The sequence below is a fragment of the Pongo abelii genome, chromosome 6, assembly GCF_028885655.2.
Source record: "Pongo abelii isolate AG06213 chromosome 6, NHGRI_mPonAbe1-v2.0_pri, whole genome shotgun sequence".
NCBI lineage: Eukaryota > Metazoa > Chordata > Mammalia > Primates > Hominidae > Pongo > Pongo abelii.
The window spans coordinates 59,033,881-59,044,428 of NC_071991.2; the positions used below are offsets into that span (position 1 = coordinate 59,033,881).

Below are 10,548 nucleotides of genomic sequence, written 5' to 3' on the forward strand. Positions count from 1 at the left end.
CTCAAATGTAAGCCACCGGAATTATCTATTTTTTAAAATTAAAAATTATGTTCCTATGGGACAAAGCACTTCGTCTCTTTGAAGTTAACAGTAGCTAACATTTACTAAGCACTTCAGTGACAGGCAAGTTCTAAGCCCTTTACATGGAATGAACTTTTTAATTCTCACATCAACCCTCTGAGATAAGCACCCTTCTGATTCCCATTGTGCATGGGAATGCACACAGAATGAAGCACAGAAAAGATAAGCAACTTGTCCAAGGTCGCAGACGTGGTAGAGCTGGGATTCAAAACCAGGCAATCTGGGTCTAGCATACCCCACTTCTTCAATAACCAACCAAACTAGATATGCAGACAAAAAAGCCAAAAGGAATCCAGTGAGTGGGGACAGGTGAAGGAGGGTGGGTTAAGGATGGAGGGCAGAAGAGAGCAGCTACAATCCAGGCACCATGCTGCCCTTCCCATGGGCTTTTCCCACTTAATCAGCACACCTCCCTCTGGAGTACACATTCCTCTCCCACTTGACATGAGACACTGAGGCTTGGAGTGATTCAAGCGGCTTATGGGAGGGCATACTAGCAGGTGATACTCCCAAACCCAGGTCTAGCTGACTGCAAAGACCAGTGTTGCTTTTCCAGCCCATTTTCTCCCCAAAGTCATGGTTCCAAATTGCAACCTCTTCATTATGAATGGCACAATCTAGCACTGGAGAGTGATTAGCCTGGGCAGTGGGAGGCTGAGTCACCCCATCCCAGATGCACTGAGATGTCCCAGATGTCCCAAGAGCCTGAGTACAGTGTAGGTACTTAATTAATGTGCCAGTCTGAGAGTCAAGAGACTCAGGCTCTGGTCTCTTTTTTGGCACTGACTTGTGGCTTTAGCCAAATCCCTAACCTGGGCTTCTAGTTTTCTTCTTCTTCTTCATTTTTTTTTTTTTTTTTGAGACAGAGTCTCACTCCGTCACCCAGGCTGGAGTTCAGTGGCACAATCTCGGCTCACTGCAACCTCCGCCTCCCAGATTCAAGTGATTCTCGTGCCTCAGCCTCCCGAGTAGTTGGGACTACAGGCATGTGCAATCACGCCCAACTAATTTTTGTATTTTTAGTAAAGATGGGGTTCACCATGTTGCCCAGTCTGGTCTTGAACTCCTGACCTCAAGTGATCTGCCTGCCTCAGCCTCCCAAAGTGCTGGGATAACAGGTGTGAACCACCGCACTCAGCCCTATTTTTCTTAAGTACAAATTGTATATAAGGGTGCCTGGCCAGTGCACCACACAAGGTTGATGTAAAAGGCAACAAAAGTGAACTGGCCGTGACAACTGTAAGGAGCTGGACAGCTGATTTTTGCCAGATTGAATGTAACCAGGTCATCCCAGCAGTGAACATGGTGCACACATGCCAGCCCAGCCAGGAAGGCACTGCCAGGAGAATTGTTCTCGGGGAACTTCACTCTCTTCCCTAGGAAAGCTGGATTCAGAGCCTCCACAGTGGTTTGGCTGGCCGAGGCTCAACAGCTGCTTCCAAGGCAGGCCTGCCGGTCTAGGCCACCCACGGTGGCTCATGCCTGTAAACCCAGCACTTTGGGAGGCTGAGATGGGATGGGTACTTGAGCCAAGGAGTTCGAGACCAGCCTAGGCAACATAGCGAGACCTGTCTCTACAAAATATCAGCCAGTATGGTGGTGCACGCCAGTTGTCCTAGCTACCTGGGAGACTGAAGTGGAAGGATTGCTGGAGCCGGGGAGGTTGAGGCTGCAGTGAGTCGTCATTGCACCTTTGCACTCCAGCCTGGGCGACAGAGCAAGACCCTGTCTTTAAAACAAAACAAACAAAAAAACAGCCAAGGGAAGGCCACTTTGTCTCCCAGGTGATGCCGGGAGGGAAGTTTCCGAGGACTGAACAGCTTCCTCTCTTCTCCCTCCAGGTCCCTGTGCACTTGGCACATAGGTCGGCATTCGGGTGTGGGTGGCAGAGTGCCATCTGGTACAGCATCCAGCACTAGGTTTCAACTCTGTGTTACAGAACCAGGAATGGTGGTAGTGCAGCAAGTACTCACTTATTAGAGGGCAGAGCATTTAGGTGAGACAGACCCCATGGGGTCCAGATTGGATGAGTGAGCGGGGAAGAACCTCCCACAGTATATCCTGAACACAGAAGGATCCCTCCAAGATTCCCACTGGCCCCCACCCCACTGGTTCCGGTCCCCAGGAAGAGGAAGGGCTCAGATCAGCATAACAGTGAATCACCGAGCACTTCCACACAATGACCCCTCCAGGAGGGTGGAGAAGCTTGTCTGGCAACTGCCTACACAAACGGCAATTCCGAAGAGCATCAAACAAACCAGTTTAGCCCCAATTCCCATTTTGCATAAGAATGCGCCCCACAAAAACAACACCCGAAGAACACTAGTTGATCACCACTGGTTGATCGATACCACTTGCAAACACTAAAGTTTGAGCCAAGACAGAATTTTAAAAGTCCCCTGGAAGGAACTTTGGGTAAAGTGGTTTTGTGGAAACTGGTGTTAAAGTGTCCTTAGACTGAACTCAAACGTTCCATGGGGAGCACCAGATATTTCCAGCAACAGATCTTGGTAAACTTGGTTTCAGAAAGAAGTTAAGCCAGAGAAGGGTTTGGACCCATAAACCAAAGGGAACTTGTTAGTTACTAAGTGACTGTCAAGGTACATGTTTTCTTTATGCTAATAAGAGGTTACACAAATTCCAGGAAGGAGGATTGCTAGGTGCAGGGGATGGTTAGGTCACAGGGGGACCGCCTGCCGGCTGGCCTCTAAATAGACCCTCACCATGGCTCCTTAATCCAGGGAAGCAGCAAAAACGAACAGCAATTGGATTGAAATCAGGGCAAAGGCCCTTGCGTTAAGCCGGGAGAGTCGTTCTTAAAAACGTGCATCTTCCCAGAGGTCACGGCCTCCTTCACATCGTCCAGGTCGGGCACGGGTCCCAGAGAACGACATCCCAGTGTACATGAGGTACTGAGCGAAGACAGTGGGCATTGCTTCTCCCCTCCCCGTCCCCGAACTACTCTTGCCAGCCATCAAACACAAGGAAAGGTGTTCTCTACAACCAAACGGATGATTTCGTCCACTTCTTCCTTAAACACCTAAAACCCACAGCGGAAGCACTAGTAGCCCTTCATTCGGAATCAGAGCAGCATCATCTGCGAACCTGCAAAGCCCAGGCGCTAAGGGTGCCAGGACACAGCGAGAGTGGCCCCTGCCCAGATCCGACACAAGCCTCGGGGTCTCCGGGCGGCGTAGACGCCGCACTTCGCTCGCTTGCCGCTCTGCACCTACCTCGCTCGCACATCCGCCAGGGTCCGGCACCTGAGCCGTCGGTTCCGCGGGTGCCTTCTCCTCTTCCCCGGCGTCCAAGGGGCCACTCCGAGCCGCTCGGGGGTCCCCGCCGCCCCCCTGCACAGCCTGGCTGCCGCCGTCCACGCTGGCGCCGGCTCCTCCGGTGGACGAGGCGGTGGCGGCGCCGAGCGGCCCGTGGGCCTCGTCCGCGCTCCCAGCAGCCACGCTGTGCACCAGCCACGCATCCACCCTGGTGCGAGGGACGAAGGGGACCCCGAGCGCGCGCACCTCTCGGAGCAGCTGGCCCTCGGGCGGCGCGGCAGGGTCCAGCTCCCGGCCCTTGGGGTGCAAGTGGCCCGTGCGCCCCCACCCTCCCGAGGCCGAGAAGGGGCTGAGGGCGTAGGCGGAGCTGGCCGGGCCGCCCAGGAACAGCAGCTCGTCCTGGAGCAAGGTGGGCGGCGGCAGCAGCAGGTAAAGATCTAGGTCTACGCGGAGCCCCGCCAAGCTCAGCAGGAGGGTGAGGTGCAGGAGGCCGCCGCCGGCCGACCACCACCGCTTCAGGTGTTTCATCGCCGCCGCGCGCCCGGGAACGCCCCTGCCGGCGCCCGCGGGTCCCGGCGCCCCAGCCGCCGGAGTGACACGTGCGGACCCCGCGCGCCGCCCGCACCTGCCTGGAACCCAGATAAGTGAAACAATGGACCGGGGCGCGCGGCGGCCGTCGCGGGTTCCCAGGACCGGGCACAAAGGCGTTCCCTCGGCAGCCGGCACCGTGCCTGGCACCGCCGGGGATCGGGAGAAGCGAAGGAGGAGCCCCCTGTGCGCCGAGCCCGTTCGCCCATCCGCCCGCAGCCCAGCGCGGTGGCCAAGCTCCGCCCCGGGCCGCGGGCGCAGCCGACGGGAACACGCCCCCTGCCGCCCCAGGCCCGCGCCCGTGGGAGGGGCCGCGCGGGGCGGGGCTCCCCGAGCTCAAAGCCTCTTTATGTCCGGGGAACGCAAGGCTTTCTGGGAGCAGAAGTTGTTCTGGGCACCAAGTGGCCCCTTGCCACCCTGTGGCCGTGAGCTGGGCCATCCTTGCTGAAAGCCACGGGCGGGAGTTGGGGTGGAGAGCTAGGTGGTGGGTAGCTGGGTGGGAAGGGACAGGATTTGTAGACTGGGCGGAGAGTGACTGGGCAGCTGCGAGGGGCCTGGCAGCTTGCAAAGGGCTTCCACCCCAACGTGAGGACACTTGGCGGGCAGAGTGGGCAAGAGTAACCTCTCTGTCTCAGTTCCGCTATCTGTAAAATGGGGATCATAGCGCCTGTGAAACAGGGATGTGTTGAGGTCAGATGAAATATTTTGTGTAAAGTTCGGAGTTTCACATATAAATTCCACCGTTGCCATTGGGATCAGTCATCCCACCACTCTGCACACCCCAGTCCCAGCCTCACAGACCCCTCTCTCTTCTCTTGGCGTGCTCTGCATAGTGCTAGACCTCCTCTCTTCGTATCCTTTGCTCCTTATCCATTGTTTCCTTGAGGGTTGACAGCACCAGCTCTACAGTTACCCTGAGTGAGTTCAAGTCCCCCCCCTCCACTTGAGGGGCGACCTTGGACAAATCTCTCCTTTTCTCTGTGCCTCAGTTTTCTCACTGTAAAATGAGACTAATAATAGCACCTCCCCAGCAGACCTTTTGCGAGCCCCAAATGAGATAATGCATGTAAACCACCGACCACAGCACTGCATAGGTAGGAAGTGCTCCCTGCTACCCGTTGTTTGTATTACTCACCCTCAAGGCTTAGCTCCAAAGCTACATCCTCTGAATTTTCACCAGTTGGCATTAATCTCTCCCCCATCTGTTCCACCGTGCTTTCTCCGTTTGCCAACATTGTAACAGTTGGCCCATTCAACTCTGTGTTGTAGATGAGAATCGGTCTGATTTGCCCATTGTAAATTCTTGAGGACAAGGAACCTGTTTGGTTCACCTTTGTCCATGCACAGTACCCAGCACTGGGCCTTGCAAGGGTAGGTTTTACTAACCTTAGCTCACTTCCTTGGAAGAAAAGGGGAAAGGAGGGGATGCCTAACTGAGAATGGGCAGTTGTGTAAAAAGTTGAGCAAGACTTGTTTTAAAAGGCCCCTCCCTCCACCTGGCTTTCTCGTCTCTCTCCTGGGCTAGTGTAGTAAGAAGAGAAAAGAATGGGGACCAGCGGAGCAGAAGCAGACTTCTTAAAGTTGCTTCCTCTGTGTTAAGCCTTGGAGGATGGGTTGGGGTGACAAAGAGGATGAAGAAAGGTGATTGCCAGGTTATCAAGACCCCGTTCACAGCATTTAGTCTCTGAACAGCGGGTTTAGAGTCTCAGCTTAGTAAATGCTGCCTTCAGCTTTTTACTGAGAACCTACTAACTGCCTGAGGCTGTGCTGGAGGCATGAAGGATATGAAATGGAGTACTTTCCTTCCGTAAGTTTATGGTTTTACTAGGGAGATGAGATAAAAATTTGTGAGACACTAAGAAACAAGAGAAATAATGTACTTAATTGCCAAAATACTTAGATGTAAATTACTTCAAGGTTTATATAGGGAGCTCTAAAACTATTGAGAGTAGAGGCGGTGCCTTCTTCAAGGTGGTGCCCTCCAGAATCTTACACACAGATGATGCTCAAAAAAAATATTTATTAGTCGAATTGAGGAGGTTACACTTGAGAGGTATTTTGAGAAATCTGAATAGACTAGGAACAGGAAGCGCAGTCAAACTTCTAACATTTGTTGGGAAGTGGGCTAATGCCTCACCATTTTACAATGTGAATTGGTAATCATAGTGTTAAATATCTTTCAGACTGTACACTTCAAAAGCATAGCTTAACTCTGGCTCTTGACTGGTGGGAACAAGGGTACCTAAAAGACCTTGCAGTAAAGTGTTAACCAGAAGACAATCCTACATACCCTTGACTTTACTCACAATAAAAAGTCCCATTTTTAGGAGCATGGAGAGAATGGAATGAAATTAGAAGGAAAAACTTCACTTTAGGTTTATCTCTAGAATCCTCTGTCTAGGAATAGCCAAGTGAAAAGTCCAAACCATTGTCTTGTAAAAGCCTTGAAAAGTCATCTGCATTCATAAAATCCTGAAATCAGTGCTACTCAAATGTTGACCTGAAACTGATGTCATATGTAAACTATTTGCTTCTGATCCAAATGAGATAAGTAATAGAATTGAGAATTTAAAGAAAAAAAAATTTTTTTTTTATAGAAGCGGAGTCTTGCTGTGTTGCCCAGACCTGTCTTGAACTCCTGGGCTCAAGTGATCCTCCTGCCTCAGCCTCCCTAAGTGCTGCAGTTACAGGTGTGAGCCACCATGCCTGGCCTAAAGAAATTTTTATAGCAATTTAACATCATTACAACATCAACAGATGAGCTGAGGTTTTGGGTTTTTTAAATGCCTTTGTAATTTCATTTTTCTAGAAATGAATTTCTATTTTATTTGACAAAAGTGCTGACTTGCACCAAATTGAAAAATTTTTTTTAAAGTTGATTCTTCACCAGGGTTAGTTTGAGAAGCACCGCCTTAAACGGCATCCTGGTAGGGTAGGCAACTTCTAATATAATGTCCAGTGATTATTCCCTTCCCTCGAGTGTGGGCTAGACCTGGTGATGTGCTTCTAATAAACAAAATATGGCAAAAATGGTGGGCTTTCATTTCTGAGTTTAGATTACAAAAAGATGGAGTAGCTTTTATCTTGCTTACCCTCTCTCCCACTTTCTCCCTCTTGGAGCCCTCACTCTGGGAGGAGGAAGCTACCATGGTTGTTGTTTTTTTGTTTTGAGACGAGGTTTTGCTCTTGTTGCCCAGGCTGGAGTGCAATGGCGTGATCTCGGCTCACTGCAGCCTCTGCCTCCCAGGTTCAAGCAATTCTCCTGCCTCAGCCTCCTGAGTAGATGGGATTACAGGCACCCACCAACACACCCAGCTAATGTTTTGTATTTTTAGTAGAGATGGGGTTTCACCATGTTGGCCAGGCAGGTCTTGAACCCTTGACCTCAGGTGATCCACCCACCTTGGCCTCCCAAAGTCCTGGGATTGCAGGCATGAGCCACCATGCCCAGCAGGGAAGTTACCATGTTTTAAGGAGTCCTATGTAGAGGCTTATGTGGCAAGGCCAATATTCAGTGAGAGAGAAGCTGAGGCCTGCCAGCAGCCACTTGAGTGGACTTAGAAGCTGATCCTTCTCCAGTTAAGGCTTGAAGTGACTAAGTTGGCTTGTAGCCCATGCCAACTCCTTGATTGCAGCTTTGTGAAAGGCCCTGAGCAAGAGGACTACACTGCACATGGATTCCTGACCCAGAAATAAATCTAAGATAATAAATGTTGTTTGAAGTCACTACATTTTTGAGTAATTTGCTACATAGATAACTTGTATACCTTGTGTAAGAGGTGGACATCACCGGGCGCAGTGGCTTACGCCTGTAATCCTAGCACTTTGGGAGGCTGAGTTGGGTGGATTGCCGGAGCTCAGGAGTTCGAGACTAGCCTGGGGAACACGGTGAAACCCCGTCTCTACTAAAATACAAAAAATTAGCCGGGTGTGGTGGCATGTGCCTGTAGTCCAAGCTACTCGGGAGGCTGAGGCAGGAGAATTGCTTGAACCCGGGAGGTAGAGGTTGCAGTAAGCCAAGATTGCACCACTGCACTTCCAGCCTGGGTGACAGAGCGAGACTCCATCTCCAAAAAAAAAAAAGAGGTGGATCTCCAGTCTTGAGTCCAGGAGTTCAAGACCAACCTGGGCAACATAGTGAGATCCTGTTTCTATTTAAAAAAGAAAAAGAGGTAGACATCAGTCAAGTAGAAGGAAAAGCTGAAAATGTAACTGCAGTTGTGCCATACAGTGAATGATATAGTCAATGAATAATTTATAACTAGGAAGTAACTTTACAGTAGTACATTCTAGTCCCTAGATGTATTTAAAGGGCTTAACCCTTTAAACGTGAAATTATAACTTGCCATGAACGATAGTAACCACTAAAACATGGCCACCCCTACCTGGTATGAGATGAACACAACATGGCAATTTCTTGTAGACCTCTAAATAGAAAAATCTTTTTTCCTCCTCTCTATACTCTCACACAACACTTCTGACAACCAATGTGTGGGTTTTCGATACCAAGCAATTCTTTGATTCCAGTTCTCTGGGGTCATCAATAGGGTGTCCTCCAACTCAATTCAATTCTGACACTATCTGCCTGGGGTTAGCATCAGACCTCACTTCAGATGTCAATCTCATCTGTGCCTTCTGAACTTCTGACTGACAGGCTATACACTGGGGGTTCCCACAACCCCCTTCTCAGGTTCGATAATTTGCTAGAGTGGCTCACAACACTTGGAAACGTTTACTCATGTTTACAGGTTTGTTATAAAAGATACAATAGATGGAAGAGACACATAGGGCAAGGTATGGGGAAGGGGCACGGAGCTTCCATAACTTCTCCAGGTGCACCACCCTCCCAGCATCTCTGTGAGTGCATCAACCCAGATGGTCTCCAAACCCTGTCCTTTTATTTATCTATTTATTTATTTTTTATGAAGTCTTCATTATGTAGGCATGTTTTTTTTTTTTTTTTTTTTTTTAAAACAGAGTCTTGCTCTATTGCCCAGGCTAGAGTGCAGTGGTGCAATCTTGGCTCACTGTAACCTCCACCTCCTGGGTTCAAGTGATTCTCTCGTGCCTCAGCCTCCCCTAGTAGCTGGAACTACAGGCATGTACCACCATGACAGGCTAATTTTTTTTTTTTTTTTTTGTATTTTTAGTAGAGATAGGGTTTTGCCACATTGGCAAGGCTGGTCTCGAACTCCTGGCCTCAAGTGATTTGCTTGTCTCGGCCTCCAAAAGTGCTGGGATTAGAGGCATGAGCCACCACACCAGCCTTGTAGGCATGACTGATTAATTCATTAGCCTTTGGGGACTGAACTCAATCTCTAGCCCCTTTCCTCTCCCACTCTTATCACATTGTAAGTTATAAGGGTTTTAGGCACTCTGGCCAGGAGCCAGAGACAAAGACCAAAGACCTATGTAATATATATGGTGGGTTTGGAGTTTTTCTTTTTTCTTTTATTTTCTTTCCTTTTTTTTTTTTTTTTTTTCTGAGACAGAGTCTCTCTCTGTCACTCAGGCTGGAATGCAGTGATGCAGTCTTGACTCACTGCACACCCCCTGCTTCCCAGGCTGAAGAGACCCTCCCAAAGAGATCCTCCCACCTCAGTCTCCTGAGTAGCTGGCACCACACGAGGCTAATTTTTGTGGTTTTTGTAGAGACGGGTTCTCTCTGCGTTGCCAAGATTGGTCTTGAACTCCTGGATTCAAGCGATCCACCCACCTCAGCCTCCCAAAGTGCAGGGATTATGGGCTTGAGCCATGGCACCCAGCCAAAGATATATTTCTCATTATATCACAAGATCACAGCATCTATCCAAAATCAGCAAGAAAGAAAACAGGTCAAAACCTTGACATCCTTCTTTTAGAGAGTGTCTGTTAATATTAGCCACAGGAAATTTAAATTTGTGGTAGAAATTCCATGATTAAGCAAAATAGCCTGTTAAAGTCCAAGACATAAATTAAGATATACATTGTATCATCTAGGAGGGAGAAATAAGTATAGCTAATTTTAAAACAGTCATAGTCACTAGAATTAAAATTCTTGGGACATTTTGCCAAAGGCTTTTGCAAGAGAATAGCTTTATGAATGAACTGATTTGCTGTGTAATACTGATCTTGGTGATGAAGAATCAACTGATACTTAATGCAGACGATGAGTTTATGTTTTTTTCTGGTTAGTTTATAATCTTCCGAAAGTTTGACCTTAAAGTTGCTTTGGACATTATGATGACGATGATCACTAAGTGCTTACACATAGTATTCACAATAGCAGCTACAATGTACTGAACCCTGCTCTGCACTGGCCCCTTTTTGTGCATTTATTCCTTACAGCATCTTTGTGAAGTAGGGTAGCCAGGGATAAAAAACAAATATCATAACAAAAGATGCTTTTATCAGTTTATTTATTTATTTGTTTATTTTTTTGAGACAGAGTCTCGCTCTGTCGCCCAGGCTGGAGTGCAGTGGCACGATCTCAGCTCACTGCAACCTCTGCCTCCTGGGTTCAAGCGATTCTTCTGTGTCAGCCTCCTGAGTAGCTGAGACTACAGGCGCCTGCCACTATGCCTGGCTAATTTTTGTATTTTTAGTAGAGACAGGGTTTCACCAT

At 48.9% G+C, this 10,548-nt stretch overlaps 1 protein-coding gene across 2 annotated transcripts in view; it reads right to left on the reverse strand.

Annotated features, from left to right (window-relative positions):
* Positions 1-4,184, reverse strand: part of NFE2L3 (NFE2 like bZIP transcription factor 3) — a 33,222-nt gene extending 29,038 nt beyond the window's left edge. Inside the window, exon 1 of one of the 2 annotated variants that reach the window (XM_002818114.5) lies at positions 3,315-4,184. In XM_002818114.5, coding sequence (XP_002818160.1) covers positions 3,315-3,884 — 570 coding nt within the window. In that variant the 5' untranslated portion in view covers positions 3,885-4,184. The remainder of the gene's footprint in view (positions 1-3,314) is intronic. The other variant, XM_009242937.4, reaches the window with a different exon arrangement.
* Positions 4,185-10,548: the final 6,364 nt, after the last annotated feature.